Source organism: Lynx canadensis, chromosome A2 (assembly GCF_007474595.2).
Source record: "Lynx canadensis isolate LIC74 chromosome A2, mLynCan4.pri.v2, whole genome shotgun sequence".
In the NCBI taxonomy this organism is placed as follows: domain Eukaryota; kingdom Metazoa; phylum Chordata; class Mammalia; order Carnivora; family Felidae; genus Lynx; species Lynx canadensis.
The window spans coordinates 44,932,659-44,949,796 of NC_044304.2; the positions used below are offsets into that span (position 1 = coordinate 44,932,659).

A 17,138-nucleotide genomic window follows, 5' to 3' on the forward strand; every position below is an offset into this window, starting at 1 on the left:
AGTTGACCATACCTTCCCTGCCCCCCCCCAAATTGACTCTTTTTGTTATTTTATCTAGGTTTCATTTGAGGAAAAATGGACAAACAAGTAGTTTTTGCAAGCAAGATACACACTCTTCTAGTTCCTAAGAGTTGGCTGTGTGACCTTAATGTCTTGAGGTAGAAATACATGGAGTGATAGGCCTAGTTTTCTGCAATTCGGATGAATCCTATTGATTTTCACAACCTCTTTTTTTTTTTTTTTTTTTTTTTTTTACTTCAGCTTATCCAACCTCAGAAATGGGTTTGTGTGTTTCCAGCTCATTGATTTTCTTCTGAATCTCAAAAGTGCTTAGGAAGGAAAGATATGCAAAAATCTTAAAGTTAGGTGATCATTCTAGCCCTGACTCTGCTAATCAGCGCATCTCTATACGACTATGCATCTTCCTCTTCTGTTAAATGGGCATGATAAGATTTGGTTATGACCCAAAAGAGAAATGATTGTGAAACTTTTTTAAAAATAGGAGGTGCTACAGAAATATAATGAAAGAAAAGAGGAGGATGAAGCTGCTGCTGCTGCTGATAGTGATGGTAAAAAAAGAAACAAAAAAAAACACACTAGAATTTGTTGAACCCTTGCTATGTGCTACATGATATGCTCTGCTAAGTGCTTTTCTTGGATTTTCTCAACAGCATTGTGAATAGATACTGTTATTAGCCTCATCGTATGATAGGGAAACCAAAGCATGGAAAGGTTAAGCGACTTGCCCAAGGTCATTGGGCTACTAAGTGTCGATTCAGGTTTAGAATCCAGATGATCTGACTCCAGAGCCCCACTTTTTACCTTTGTAGGCTAGGACTGTGTAATTGTGGTATAAGGAGGCTGGCAGCCACCGAATCCTAGTGACCAGTGTGATGGCCTCAGCTTTGCCACAGGGAACCTCCCTTTGAATCTTCTGGGCCACATGGGAAATCTTTATTTATTTTTTTTTTTTGTTTTATTTTTTTAAGTAAATTCTGTACCCATCGTGGGGCTTGAACTCATGACCCTGGAGATCAAGAGTCGCATGCTCTAGTGATTGGGCCAGCCAGGTACCCCTCACGTGGGACATCTTTATGATAACCAGTTTAAAATTCAAAAAGTTGTTCAGTGAGCACGGAGGCAATGTCCAGAGCTTCATGGCTTATGGTGTCAAAACAGTGGGCCATGTCCTCTTGGGAAGGAGCCCTTCTCCAAATACTAGTAGGTGAATATTGTCAAATTCTCCCTCTCTGACTTCTTTTTTGTGTGCTTCGTGGCCATTCCTTTTGTGGTTACAGATTCTTTCATGAGATAGGTTAGTACAGTTCACTGTCAGCAATATTACAGAATTGTAATATTGTAGATTCATTATTATGTTAAGTTATAGAGCTTGGAACACACGGACAAAGGAGCAAATCCAGCGCAATCTTGAATGAGTAACAATCTTTATAAGGCGCATTTTCCTCATCTGTATAAATAAACACAGCAATTTTACTTTACTCATAGAATGATTGTAGAAGTTGAACAGTGTGCCCAATTACTATACGGTAAATGCTGAAAAACTTGTCAGGTAACAACAGTCGTGATTACAGTCAAGCACTTTTGGGCCTTGAATACTGTAATGTCATCTGCTGGTGTCTCATTTGAACTTGTTAGTTTAGTATAGAGAGTTCTGGGATGACTTCCTTGTAACAGCTGCTGTACAACTAGTCTCAGACCACCTACAATGCCCTGCACACAGTAACAGTAATCATGACGGGTGGAAGTTCCTATCTGCTTAACATGGAACCCTGTAAAGTATCTCCACCTTTTGTTGTCTTTCAGTGCCAGAACTTATTGATGGGAAGACATTCACAGCGGCTGTCGTGGGTTTGAACCCTTGGGTCGAGTATGAATTCCGCACTGTTGCGGCCAATGTGATTGGGATCGGGGAACCCAGCCGGCCCTCAGAGAAGCGGAGGACAGAAGAGGCTCGTGAGTAGTATCCAGGACATGGAGAGTCTGTGCCAGTGGCTATTATTCCTTAGGAAAAGGCTTTGAATTCTTCCTGCTCGTAAGCCCTAATGAGGCTCTGTGTTAGCACCCCCTTCCCTTGAATGTTCATAATGATCAGAAACCAGACCCGCAGATGCTCAGTTTATTGAGTTCAAGAGTTAAGTTCTCACTCATTCCTGGGTCTCCTTGTACAGGGAGAGACACTCTGTGCTTAGTTCTTCCAAACACCACCTCTTCCTTCAATGGTTCGTTTGTCACCAAGATTCTTCAACCAGGATTTACTTTTTTAAGGCACACCCCACATTTCAAATGAATTCAACACACAGAAATCACTCGTCGCAAGGAATAAGTTCTTCAGAAATATTTAGTAAGATTTTTTCTTAGAGTATAAACCATTCCCAGAAGCTAAGATTCAGAACATCCTGCTCACTCATACGAGGCCAGTATGTATGTGTAGTATGACCCTCTGTAAGCACAGCTTAGAATGAGCACAGGGAGGGAATAACATGAGTTCATCTGCATTGGTTGTACATTTCCTTCTCTCATGTAATGTGGGAGGCCTAGGTGTGGGTCTTTGTAGAGTCCCCAGCTGTGATAACGCCAAATGTTTGTTGAAAGAATAATAGCAAGGTCCTTAAGCAGATGGGAAGTCTGACCCTACTCTTGCACAAAACTCCATCTAGACCTATTTCATTGGCTTTAACCAAGGGAACACACCCAAACACCAATGGGGTCTTTTGTTTCCCTGATGATAATGTAGCTAATCCCCATGCTTTCTTCCCCCCCACCCCTCCAAAACTGTAATTTAATTAATTCCTCTCAGCAATCCTGGGGAGGAAGCTAGCCTAATTTCCCCTCTTTTACAGAGAAAACTGGGGATCAAAGAGGTTAAGCACAGTGAGCCAGGGGTCAACCTATGTCCACCACTTCCTTCAGCACCCAGCTCAAAACTCACCTCCCTCCGAGAAGCCATTAGCCCATCCCTACTCTGAGCAGCCTGCTACTTCAGAACGCCACTGCACTTCTCCATTCTCTCTGCACCGTGTTGTTCTTTATTGTCACCATTCCTCTGTATGTTCTGCATGTGCGCTCTACCTCAACTAGATTGTAAGCTCTGCACGGGCAGAGTGTGTATTGTCTGTCTTTTGTGTATCACCACATGGTTAATAAATGCCTATCCAAGCACTAGAACCAGAACCTCTGTCCTTTCCTCCTACCACTGAAGCTTGGCCTCTAGGGACGGAGCTGAACAATTGGTCAGACATGTCACATAACATGCATATCTTGTTGAATGGGAAACAGGTAACTAATGGCAATTTCCATGGTACGTTTCACTTCTTTAAGCTGATGCTTTGGGCCACTTGACCACACTGTTTCTGATCTCAAAAGACAAAGATATATGTTTATCAGAGTATTTGCTTAAAGTGAGTCACTTCTGTCAGGCAACCTTCTTTCCTCTCATTTGCTTTTAACACCAGATATGACTTGTTTTTTTGTCTCCTGCACAGTCCCCGAAGTCACCCCAGCTAACGTCAGTGGTGGCGGAGGCAGCAAATCTGAACTGGTTATAACCTGGGAGGTAAATGAATCATGGAACAAAAGGAGTATACATTAGCCTAGGCTATTTTTTTTTCTGTATGTTAAACAAATAGAAGAAATTTTCTCTTCTCTTGTTAAGAGCTGAAATTTACTTGAGTGCAAACACCCCCTCTCACGTAGCTAATTGCCAGCAAGAAAAGGTGGCGCTTGCCCATCAATTGTTAAGTTTTAATTTGATTTAACACAGAAAAAACAATCATGAAATGGAAGACCACACAAGAAAAAAAAAAATGTGTGTGTGTGTGTGTGTGTGTGTACACACACACACACACATATATATATATATATATATATATATATATATATATATATATGAAAGCTGGTTCAAAGAAAACCAGTTTTCCTTTCTTCCTGAACTGATGCATGGCCAATTGATATAAAATGTCTGCCAGCAATAGATTCAGTGTACCAGCACAATTTCCTGGCAATTGGCTTTGCTTCTGGAGTCCTCTTTTATAAGGTGGTTTTTAAACAACTTGGAGGTAGGTTAGTCACCAATTTATTAAAAATTGATTTTGAGAAATGAGATTGGAGTTTTAGAAAGGGTTCTTAACGTTTTTGGAAGATTCTAGACATTACCCCCAAAGTTAAAGATCTTGCATTTAACCAAAGCCCCAGCAGTGAAAGAAATTACCCCCTCCAGCCTCACTCCTCATTTCTGAGGGGGAATAGCTTTCTTGAGCCAAGACGATCTTCTTCAACGAAGTCTTTTGCCTGTTTGGCCCTGGAGGAAGATTCTTATTGGATGGTATATGTTGGAATGTCGGTTTCTAGATCAACTGTCCAGTGACTTTCATTTGCAAGAACTTCAGAGCTGGGTCTCCCCCATCAAGAAGCCAGGCTCTCCACTGCAAATTCTCACTGGGTTTTTTGTTTGTTTATTTGTTTGTTTGTCTGTTTAACCTACTTCGATACCTCATCCATACTGATGGCAAGCCCCAAGCCTAATACTCTTGACAAAACCCAAAGTAAGATAGGTGGGGAAGAATGTATGTATAAGATTGTGGGAGGTAGGGTAAAATAAAACAATTGTAGCATTTGAATCGAACTGCTGTGATTTCTGAAGGCTGCCTCCCTTCTTTCCCAGACGGTCCCTGAGGAATTACAGAATGGTAGAGGCTTTGGCTATGTGGTGGCCTTCCGGCCCTATGGCAAAATGATCTGGATGCTGACAGTGCTGGCATCAGCCGATGCCTCCAGATACGTGTTCAGGAATGAGAGTGTGCGCCCCTTCTCTCCCTTTGAGGTTAAAGTGGGCGTCTTCAACAATAAGGGAGAAGGCCCCTTCAGTCCCACCACAGTGGTATATTCTGCAGAAGAAGGTATGGCTTATGCTGCCTATATATTTGTTATTTGTTCAGTTCTGAGATGCTGCTGATTTTAGGACTGAAGTGTTGACAGGCTCTCCTGAATCTTAGTCAAGTCATTTGGCTTCCCTTTGTTCTTTTGCTCTTATTTTCATAATCCAGTGACTAGGACTCTCACCTATGACAAATGCTGATTAAGAAGGATGTGTATTATGGGTGGCCTGGGTGGTTCAGTTGGTTAAGCATCTTACTCTTGATTTTGACTCAGGTCATGATTTCATGGTTCATGAGTTTGAGCCCTGCATCGGGCTCCATGCTGACAGTGTGGAGTCTGCTTGGGATTCTCTGTCTCCCTCTCTCTCTGCCTTTCCACTGTTCGTTCTCTATCTCTCTCTCAAAATAAATAACATTTAAAAAAAGAGATGTTTAAAGAAGGGTGTGTATTAAAGGATTTGCTAGCTATGAAAACTTGGTGCTTGAACTTAAGGAATCCTGGGTTGCTTCCCTTCCAGCTACCCCCAAATTTAGAAATCAAAGACTTTGTCTTTACCATTTCTGTCACAACTACCTTCTAGCTGTTAATCATAGCTCTTCTATAAAATGAGTGTTAGTGTCCTCATCACTAAAGGCTGTAATATAACTATGGATTATTTGCTCCTTGGAATTTTACTTAAAGTTTTTTAACTTTTTTTTTTTTTTTTTTTTTTGAGAGACAGAGACAGAGCATGAGCAGGGGAGGGGCAGAGAGAGATGGAGAATCCAAAGCAGATTCCAGGCTCTGAGCTGTCAGCACAGAGCCCGACACCGGTCTTGAACTCCCTAACCATGAGATCATGACCTGAGCTGAAGTCAGCACTTAACTGACTGAGCCAACCAGGCGCCTCAATTTGCTCCTTATAATGCCAGTATCTAGAAGCTGTTCTGATGCAGTTGATAAAGTAATCACTTTTTCCACACTCATCTGCAGAACCCACCAAACCACCAGCCAGCATCTTTGCCAGAAGTCTGTCTGCAACAGACATTGAAGTTTTCTGGGCCTCCCCCATGGAGAAGAATAGAGGACGGATACAAGGCTATGAGGTAAGCAAGAGATATGTGTGTTGGGTCTGGGAAAGATGCACCCCTCAGTGAGAACTTCAACATACACTCTATTGGGAAAAAGACTCAGATTCCCATTTAGAGGGATTTGTTAAGGCTTCCAGCAGATACTTACTGAACCACTGACATTCTACGCTGAAAGCACCCTTTTCCTGCTATACTCCAGAAATCTTTTTCAAAATAGATGCAGATCTAAGAATTTATAAGAAGAATGGAGAAATGAGTTTTGACTTTTGATACACCCAGTATCCACTTGGACTCAAAACAAATATGGGGGAAAGGTGAGAAATAGCCAACAATGGTTGTGCCCACTTTCTATCTCACTATGAAGCTGAGAACGGAAAGGGAGCCCTTCATACTGCCCATGAGTGCTCGGGGCATACAAAGCTCTTGGCTCTGAAAGCTCTGCTTATGAGTTGGTAGGAAAACATCAACTCCATCATCAGAATCTGCATTTTAAAGATCAGATGAGGCGCCTGGGTGTCTCAGTGGTTTAAGCATCCTACTTCAGCTCAGGTCATGATCTCACGGTTCACGAGTTTGAGCTCCACATCCGTCTCTGTACTAACAGCTCAGAACCTGGAGCCTGCTTTGGATTCTGTGTCTTCCTCTCTCTCTGCTTGTCCCCTGCTCATGCTCTGTCTCTCTCTCTCTCAAAAATAAATACACATTTAAAAAATTTAAAGAAAAAATAAAAAGCTGCTACCATTGGAAATATCTCTAATAGGTATGATTCCCACAGTCTTCCTTTTTATTTTCTCAGGTTAAATACTGGAGACATGATGACAAGGAAGAAAATGCTAGAAAAATACGAACAATTGGAAATCAGACATCAACAAAAATCACCAATTTAAAAGGCAGCGCGCTGTATCATTTAGCTGTCAAGGCATATAATACTGCAGGGACAGGCCCGTCCAGCGCAACGGTCAATGTGACAACCAGAAAGCCACGTAAGAACATTCTTGTTCAGAAATATTTTAGGGATTTCATCAGACATATCCCAAGTTCATTCCCCATCCCCACCTCCCAGTGATCATTTGCATACTAATTGGTATCATTATGTGTATTCAAATTTACCTTAGCATTTTAACTGAACCTTTCCGAATACCATGCAAAATTCATTGCTCCAGAGGACAGAAAGATAAATGTTTTTCTCTTCATTGGGAAGGGCTACTTCTTTTAGATATAAATGTTAGGCGACCAAGTGAATCTTTTTCCATTTGCAATGCTGTATCTCGTCAGATTTTAGTGACCTTGAAGACACATATTAGTGCAATAGCCCATTAAATTGCCTCCACTCTTGAATTCTAGTAAGGAGATATTCCTCAGAATCCTTTGAGACTTAATAATCTGTGACTTCGTATATCTTAATTTTTTTATAGCACCAAGTCAACCCCCCGGAAACATCATATGGAATTCATCGGACTCCAAAATTATCCTGAATTGGGATCAAGTGAAGGCCCTAGATAATGAGTCGGAAGTAAAAGGATACAAAGTGGGTAATTTCTTTTTTGCAGAGGCTCCTAATCCTGCTGTTAGTGAGAACAGTCTCTTCACACAAAGTCACATGAACTATGTTGTCACTTTCCCTGATGATGCCTCACAGCCTCTCTAGGAATCTCTGTCCCCAGAGTGGTTTGCTCTGAGTTTTATAAATGGTCCGTGGCCACAGGCCAGAGTTAGAGATTGCCTAATCTGATTCTTTGGACTCAGGCAGAGTCTTTCAGAAATGGTTGAAGAACCTATGGGTGTGTCTTCAAAAACTCAGGAAAAACCGCATCTGTAACATTTCTCCTGTCAGCTTTGTTTTGTTCTTGTCCTGGTTGTCCTTTTTTTTTTTTTTATCAACAATATTATGAATGGTTAATCATTTTTGTTCCTGTTCTTATAATTAGGGAGATTTATAGAGAGAAAAAGAAACCAGGGAGTTTTTAGACAATTCATTTGCCTGCTTCCATAGTATTAGTCTGACTTTATTCAGCTAGAAAAGAAAGAGTGTTTAGCCTTGGTGCCATAATTAACAGGAATTGTTACTGTCTTGTTTTGTGTTACTTTTAAGCAATGTGTGGGGCAATGCAATGCAGGCCAGACAAAACTGGCGTGCAAGCTGTGGTGTGTGGCATTTTTGCAGGAAGTGTTGAGAGTAGCATAGAGGCAGTGCTGTCAGGAGCTCATGAAAGGACATGGGCCTGTTGGAAAGTAGTTGGTCAAAGCACAGCTGGAATTAGGAGTGGATGTAGTTGGTGGTAGAACCTTGAGTAACATGAGTAGAGAAGAATTCAGGAAAATGCTCCCTGTCACGACTTCCTTTTCTTTCCTTCACGTGGCACAGTGATTTGTATTCTGCCAACAGAGCAACATTGCCTAGAAACTCATCTGCAGAACTTTTCCTGTGTTCTTTTATAAGAGCAAACTCTTCTGGAAGGGTCTTCTAGCATAAATTAGGAGGCCCACATTTTGGTCCTCTGTTAACTCTGTGACTCTAAATCACTTAACGTCTTAGGGCTGCATTTTCTCTTTTATTAAAGGAGAAATTTCCTAGTATCTTCATTTTTCTCTGAACTTTTACTCTAGACATTTCAGTTGGGCCATGAAAAAGGAAAGAAGATAGGCAGCTCTCTGGGAAGGAGTGTTCCAAGCACAATGAACAAGATGTGCAAAGGTTCTGAGGTGGGCACATGCCAACGTGATGCAATAGGAAATATTGGAGACTGTGATGAATTAGAGATTTTCTCATTGTCCAGAAGAGGCAGTGGATTCTGGGCTCTAGCCTATTATTACCAAACAGTGTGGCAATATCTTCTAATTTTTTAGTAGAACCCAAAATTGTTTCATGTATAATTTGGGGGGGGGTGGTAAATGTTGACATGTAACTCAAAATAAAATAAAATAGTAAGATGAAATAAACACTGTAAGAGCGAAAACACTTAACATATGCAGGTCAAATGTGACCCACGGACTGTCAGTTTTCTACTAATGAACCCCCTTGTTTTGCATTCATGAAGACAGAGACCAGAGTGGGGAAGCAATTTTCCCACACAGATGGTGGCCAAACTAGACTGAGTTAAGCATTTAGGCTATTGACCCAGACCACCTACATTTGAGTGCTAAATCTACCACTTACTGTTCATGGTACCCTGGGAAAATTGCATAATATCTTCAGGTCTCAGTGTCCTCATTTTTGAAATCAGAGTAATAACAATGCCTATCTCAAGAGGTAACCGTGTTACTACTTACAACATACAGTGTTCTCTGGCCTCATTGAAGATGTCAGACAGATCCCTCCAAAGCCACAGTGAAGTTGCCCAGGGCCAGGTGTCACATAACATGGCAGAAGGTGGTGACAGATCTCTCGTTGCTTATGAGGACATCTCCAGGCTCCAAGTATATGTCTGTGTCAGTGAGGTGGGGAGAGGTTCTCTGCCAGATTCTATAGATTATGTTTTGAATCAAAGCATAAGCCAAAATAGCACAGTTAGGCGCTCTGATACCAATCACCGCCTCATCTTTCTCTCTGCTACAGTGGTCTCGAAAACCAGACCACTTGTGTGTGGTTGTAGCCAAAGAGTGGAAACAGCCATCCAACATAAAAACACCTAAATGTCGTTTGTTGTAGTATACAGGGAAACGGTTTGGGACGTCCAGTGAAGAACAAGGAGCAGAGAAAATGCACTTTGAGGGATAGGGGAAGGATGTAGCTGAGAGTCGTATTGTTAGTCTTGATTATGGGAGCATCTCAGTGATTTAAAAATATCCATGGACCACAGCTGCAAGAACACAGGCACAGAACTGTGCACTAAGGCCATCCCTGAAGGGTCACGGAAGTCCAGGTCACAAGGGACACCTTTGGGAGGCGGTAATTTCACTTTCTTTTTGAGTACTGATGGTCTGGACACTTCATATATTGATCTACATTTAATAAGAAAATCAGAGATCCATTGGTTCCAGTTCAGTGGCTCCTACTGATTCTTGGGGGAAAACTCATCATCTTTGATAAATTAGGACACATCTCCACTTTGATGTTTCACCCAGACATTGAGAAATAGACTATAACTGAAATAATGTCAGGTTGTCTAATGTGATAAGAACAAAGTTTAAATTACTCTTACTTTTCACGTAAAAGAAGAACATAGAGTGTTGAAGCACAAAGTAAGCATTCAATAATGTTTGCTACTGTTATCATTACTCCCATGAATCCACTCTTTCTGCTTTTCTTCTGCCCTGGGTTATATGAAATGCAAGCACAGCCTTCAAGTCAATCAGCCGAACCAAGTGTTTGGTGTAAATAAAGGTTTTACAGGCTCTTATTTAGGTTCCAATGCAGTCCCTAATATTACAAGACTGATAAGCAGTGCTGATAGCAAGGCTGCTTTTTCCTGGAAGTGTTTCTTTTGGATTTATATTTGAAACAGGTTGAAGTCTCTGTGCTCTGGCAAGGACCAGAGGTAAATCAAAGAAGCAATTTATTCCTCAAAGCCAGATGTGCCCTTGCATCCCATCAGCCAGCCCGTGTTCCTGAAGGGCCGTGATGAGACGCTTTGACACTCCTGAATGTGCCTGAGGATTTATTTGAGCCTGATCATTAGCGAGGGGATGCTGAGTTTGATACAACTGATGTTCCGGAGAAGGAAGGGGACACTTATGAATCTTTCCACCTTAAGGAAATTGTGTTTTCCACCATGTATTAGAGAGATATAAATTAAGGTGATGAAATGCCAGGGAACAAATGGGATCTATACCATTTTAAGCGAATTTCATGAATTTTACTTGTGTTTGCTTTTTATTGCAGTAGTAGAGTGGCCTTATGTCCCTAACTTCAGCAGGTCAGAATTTTGAAATGTGAGCAAATGTTATGGTTCTCAAAGTGTGGTTCCTGAACCAGAGGCAGTGGCATTATTTGCGAAAATGCAGATTTTCAAGTCCAACGTCGGACCTACTAAATCATAAACTCTGGGGTGGGGTCTAGTGACCTGGGTTTTAACAAGCCCTCTAGGCAATTCTGATGCACCCTCAGGCTTGAGGACCCCTGAGCAAATGCAAAATTTACAGCCACATTAACATCACATCAAACTCGTTTTAAGTACCGCAGCCTGGCCCCTACCTCTGTAGCATTACATCTGGAGTGGAGCCATAGCAGGTTTCCTGGGCCTCCTCACTTCTGCCAATTTGAGCTGGGTAACTCTCAGCGTGGGGACTGTCCTCTGCATTCATTGCAGGCTGTTTTGCAGCATCCCTGGGCTCCACCCAATAAACAGTAGCACCTGTTGTGACAACCACAAATGTTTGCAGACATCACCAAATGCCCCCTGGGGGAGAGGAGCAAAATTTTTCCTTCAACCCTCCCACCCTGTTGAGAACCCCTGAGCGTCAGTATTTCTCATGTTCCCCAAGTGTTTCTACCACACAGCCAAGACTGAGGACCACTGATCTCACCCAACCCTATGTTTCTTAACTACCAGCAGAAACTGAAGGTACTGGATTGTAGTGATTTAAGAGTACGGGTTAGGAATTCTCACTAGCTCTGTGACATCTTCCAGCCTCAGGCTCCTCATCTTTGGCAAGGACTAATAATGCCTGTCTTGTCAGACTGCTGTGACAGTTAAACATGGTGATGTCAATAAGGGACCTAGGTCACAATAAACATCAGAAAGTATTTATGGGATAGTTATCAGCACAGTCTGTATATCCAAAACAGTAGATGCACTTGTCCAGGCTTTTAGATTTTGTTTCTGATCATAGCTGATGGCAGTCAGAGTAGGAAATACCAGGCAGGCAGGTGGATGTGTTTTCGGGAGACCTAGTTGGGTACCTTGTCAAATGAGCCACCAACCCAGACCCAGACCCAGGGGAGGCCAAGAAGGGAACCATGCATGAATAGGACCGGTGAAGCTATAGACACTTCTGGAGTGACAGTGACTGCCACATAATACCCTGTTTTCCACATAGCTCAAAAAGGGGTCTCAGTGCAAGGAAAAGGGGGTTCCCGCCCTTGCCTTTTGGAAATCTCTCCCTGTGTTGAAATGTGCTTTCTCCAAAGGATTCATGGTGATAATAACGTATGATGCCTTCCTTGTGCTTCTCACCTTTGCCACGTGTTTTTTATCTCTTGTTCCCTTTAAGCCTTCATAAATACTATGTCTTACATGTTTCATTTGAGCCAAGTCCTTCACTTACAGTCAGTCCTTTTGCAACCTTGAAAACACCCCAGAAAGGTGGGTGTCATTGTTTCCATTTTACAGATGAGGAAAATGAAGCCCAGAGAGGTAGTGAGGACTTTGGTCCTCTTTCTAGTGGCCAAGTTGATTCCGACGCCAGAGCCCCTCATGTATAACTGAGCTCTGTACATCCTCCAAGAGGTATTCATCTTCCAGGTGTATTATCTGAGCCTTCCAGAGGTTATGTGAGGCCACATGGCGTGGTGGGTGACTCATGCTAACCCCATCCCCATGCTGCAGTGTCCTGTAAACTCTTTCCTCATCATGAAATGGTGGCTGCAGACGTGTCCCTGGGTATAAATGAGCCTCCCAAGTGCGTGCGGGCAGTCTGACAACCTCCGTGTTCCCACATTTCGCTGGTGCCCAGAGGTGAGAACGAATGAATGCTCCATCTTTGGGGCTTTTGTGAGGACAGCAGGTGACACCTGTTCTTTCTGCATTGGCAGGTCTTGTACAGATGGAACAGACAAAGCAGCACATCTGTCATTGAGACAAATAAAACATCAGTGGAGCTCTCTTTGCCTTTTGATGAAGATTATATAATAGAAATTAAGCCATTCAGTGATGGAGGAGATGGCAGCCCCAGTGAACAAATTCGAATTCCAAAGATATCAAGTAAGAGTGTGTTTTTCCTCCCTTGCCCCTCCCTGCTGTAGCCCCTAAGCCTTGCGAATGAGTCCGGGCTCAGACAAAGTGAAGCCCACAAAGAAAGTCTTCTCCAAAAATGGGCAGTGCCGTCCCCTTCCATCAGACAAGTGATGTTCACTGATCACAGGCGGTTTCACACAAAAAGACGATGTGACCAGTTTTGACTGATTTTATCAGTTGCCAATCAAAAAATCAGATTAAAGCAGCCCCAAATCCATCATACAGGTTTTCCCTTGTGGACCTGTGTGGTGTGCATCTACAACAACAGCGAAATTGCAGCTTAGAAAGTTAAAAGCATGAGTCACTCAGGAGGAATAAACAAAGGGGTCTTTAAAGTGCTGTAGCAATTTGTCTTTAGCAGAACCATGTAACTCAATGTCTGTGGCTGAAAATCTTTTGAACTGGGCACTATTTTGAATGTGTGTATATAATGTGTACATAAACACGCATGTCCATGTATAGCGAAGATTATCTCTGTTGACAAAGATTGTTGAATAATATGTAAGAATGTTCTTTTTTGAGCAAATATATTCAATCCTGTTTTTTAAGCACTATGTTTGCAGATATCTCAGCAGCATATTATTTTTTATTGTTGTATGATTTCATTTATTAAAAAAAAATAGAAAAGGCAAATCCACAGACACAGAAGTCAGATTAGTGACTGGTAGAGGCTGGCCAGTGGTGTGAATTGCAGCTTAATGGGTACTGGGTTTCCAGTTGGGGTGATGAAAAAGTCCTTGACCTAGATAGTGGTGCTGGTTGAAAAACATTGGGGTATACTTCATGCCCCTGACTCGTTCACTGTAAAATAGTTACAGCTGTGGGGCGCCTGGGTGGCGCAGTCGGTTAAGCGTCCAACTTCAGCCAGGTCATGATCTCACGGTCCGTGAGTTCGAGCCCCGCGTCAGGCCCTGGGCTGATGGCTCAGAGCCTGGAGCCTGTTTCCGATTCTGTGTCTCCCTCTCTCTCTGCCCCTCCCCAATTCATGCTCTGTCTCTCTCTGTCCCAAAAATAAATAAAAACGTTGAAAAAAAATTTTTTAAATAAAAAAAAATAGTTACAGCTGTAACTTTTATAACACATATGTTTTACCACAATAAAAAAAATTGCAGTTAGAAGTCTTAGTGTAGATTTTCATTGGCTTTTGGATTTAACTGCCTGGAGATAAGGGGTTCAGTGTAGGCTGGAAATATAAATTTTCAAGCCATCAGTGGCAACATAATATTTTAAATCATGGACAAAATTCTCAACATAGCGTCCTGAGTTTCAGTCCCTCTGCTAGGTATCCATCACATTATTTTTCAGATGAGGAAAGGGTCTAGTGTGTGTTGCTGATAGCAACTTATAGGAAGGCACTCACTAAGCAATTTTCACTGCATCTATAAAATTTGGATGCTTCCTATCAGAAAAGAAAATGTTCATTGGTCATTTAACCCTTCTCCTGAATAAGCATTTGCTAACATGGACAAATACAACAAGACTTCATAGGGACCCTGAAGCTGTTTCAAGCTATGCTCCCAACTCAGGATGATTTGCCAATTTCCAGATAAAGTTTATGTTTACTGCACCCTTTTTTCAGGTGGACACTAAAGGCATTTTTATCTTAAAAAAAACAAAAACAAAAAACCTGGGGAGAATTGGATTCTATATCTCACTAAAGCAAGGGCTCTAAATTCTGTTGAAAGGAACCAAATTTGTGGAACCTGAGATGTGGAAGTAATCACCAGGCCACAAAAACCTGAGATTGGGGTTTGTCTGGGGGTCAGTTCATTTCACTTTGTTAAAATCTCACTTCATACTTTCTTATCATTATAAGGATTGTCATTGTTGTTCTGTTGTTGTTGTTTAGACCAGTGATTCTTGGTTTAATTCATTACAAAAACGTATCTTAAGCAATTATATTGATATAATTGATATTAGATAATAAGGATGTGACTGTGGAAAAAAAAACAACAAGTTCTCTTCCTCAAAAGATTGTCCATTTTGTTGGTCAAAGACCTTACAATTTTGGAGGAGCCTCAAACAACAGCTGGTAGCCTGTTAACTATGAAAACTGGAAGACCTGTAAGAAAAGGTGTTATGTGAAAGGATTGAGATTATTCTGGGGGAAAAAGGGGGTATATTTAGACAGATGTGGATTTGAATCCCAATTCAGCTATTTACTAACTCACTGCTCTTAGACAAGTTTTCTTACTTCTCTGGATCCTAATTTCCTCATCTGTGAAAGAGTGTCACAATACCAGATTGCTTAAGGTTTTTGTAGGAATTAAGTGTCACAGTGCCCTGTGCCCAGCACAAAGGTAGAATTCAAAAGGGAGTAGCAACTTCTATTTTGCTGCATCACTGATATAATAGTTATTAGCAATGTTATTAGTAATATTGAAGTTTCTTCTTACGTTAGATGTGGACATCCTCATGAAATGCTTTCACAGAGGTCCAGAGATGTCCCATAAGGTGCTCTTAGGTTCCTAGGTAGGTAGTCATAGAACTGACGTTAAAAAGTCATTAAGAGGGGCACCTGGGTGTCTCAGTCGGTTAAGCATCCTACTCTTGGTTTCTGCTCTGGTCATGATCTCACACTTCATGAGTTCAAGCCCTACATCGGGTTCTGTGCTGACAGCACAGAGCCTGCTTGGGTCTCTCTCTCTCTCTCTCTCTCTCTCTCTCTCTCTCTCTCTCCCTCCCTCCCTCCTTGTCTCTCTGCCCTTCCCGTACTCTCTCTCCTTCCCACTCTCTCTCAAAATAAATAAACTTAAAAAAAAAAAAAAACTAAAATAAAATAAAAAATAAAAAGTCACTAGGAAATTGTTATTTCTGGTAGAATCTAGCCATTTCTACTGTTTCGAAAAGTGCTGTGGCCTTGCTTTCCATTGTATGCCGGGCAAGGCGATACTGAATGAAATTATTCTGTCTTTCCAGATGCCTATGCAAGAGGAGCCGGGCCTTCTACTTCGAATGCATGCACACTGTCAGCCATCAGTACGATCGTGATTTCCCTCACAGCTAGGTCCAGTTTATGACAAAAGTTATCTAAAGGACTTGCTATTTATAATATAAGCAACATTTAGCTAGTTGTTTTGAAGACACCCAGTACTAAGTAATATTGTTGTTCAAGTACATCTTATTACTGGAAAAAAAAATGTTTTTTGCTTCTTTAGGAATGGCATTATACAGTACTTCCTCAAAGCAAACCTAGCTTTGTCTGAAGTTTCTTTGGAAACTCTGCAATGCACTGAAGACATCTGTAATATGATGTTACCAAAGCAGTTTACATATGTCCTTATATGCATATTTTTTATTATATATTTAGTGTTTTATAGAATTTTTTAAAGTTAACATGAAATGTAGATATTAATTTTTTCCTCTGCTGTAAAATGCTATGGGCAACACAATCATACAATTATTATTTGAAAATATTTCCTTTAAAGAAAAAGTTTGAAACTCATATTGATAAATAAATTATAAACTGTACAGTTTTACAAGGATTCAGTGGCAGAACAGCTGAAGATTTGGTCTGGAACTTTAAGGCTGCGATGTGTAAATGACTCTTTGGATAGTTAACGCATTGAATCAAGTCCTTTTTGACATGTACAATATGTTTTCCCACCCTCTTGTGAATTTTGTTGTTCAACACAACTTGAGATGGTTTCAGGAATGGTTGTGAACTAGAAACCTAAACTAACTGCCCAAGAGGTACCTTGTGCAATATTCCCATCCCTGAATTTAGCATTGTACAGTAAGACTTTCTTTTCACTCAGCTAAGTTAGCATTGTGTCTGTAGTAGCATTATCTTAGGCATTAAATTTGAAGTTACCTATCCAGTAGTAACATAGACCAAAAGTTACTATAGTCAACCAACTCTTTCAAAGGATAAAAGATAATTTTACTATCTTTAACTGTATCTGTCTTGAATGTACATTTTTTAAAAAGGTAATTCTCTGTTGTTGGATTCATAATTTCTTTATATATGTGTATCTCTTTAATAATAGAGCCCTTCTTTTGAATCAAAATCATGTATGGAGTTTGGCACATTTCTCCTATTTCAGCAGATAGTTGCTGCAAAGAAATTTTTCACGACACTACAAAAGATCTTTAGTATAACTGTATGTTATCTTGATGATTATCCTGTTTTGCAGTAAGTAGCTTAGTTGCTTTATAAGCTTTACCTTCTAAGTCTTAAAATCACATATTGGAAAATTACAGTATAAAAAACCACCTATTCTTATGAAAAGAACTATTTGTTATAATGGGGGAGGTTTTGTAAGCAGCTGACACT

General features: G+C 41.0%; 1 protein-coding gene across 1 annotated transcript in view; it reads left to right on the forward strand.

Moving 5' to 3' along the window:
- Nucleotides 1-16,263, forward strand: part of CNTN4 (contactin 4) — a 460,587-nt gene extending 444,324 nt beyond the window's left edge. The window contains exons 15-22 of the mRNA XM_032592345.1: nt 1,825-1,974; nt 3,504-3,574; nt 4,682-4,916; nt 5,869-5,981; nt 6,763-6,949; nt 7,382-7,494; nt 12,661-12,829; nt 15,782-16,263. Coding sequence (XP_032448236.1) covers nt 1,825-1,974; nt 3,504-3,574; nt 4,682-4,916; nt 5,869-5,981; nt 6,763-6,949; nt 7,382-7,494; nt 12,661-12,829; nt 15,782-15,882 — 1,139 coding nt within the window. The 3' untranslated portion in view covers nt 15,883-16,263. The remainder of the gene's footprint in view (nt 1-1,824; nt 1,975-3,503; nt 3,575-4,681; nt 4,917-5,868; nt 5,982-6,762; nt 6,950-7,381; nt 7,495-12,660; nt 12,830-15,781) is intronic.
- Nucleotides 16,264-17,138: the final 875 nt, after the last annotated feature.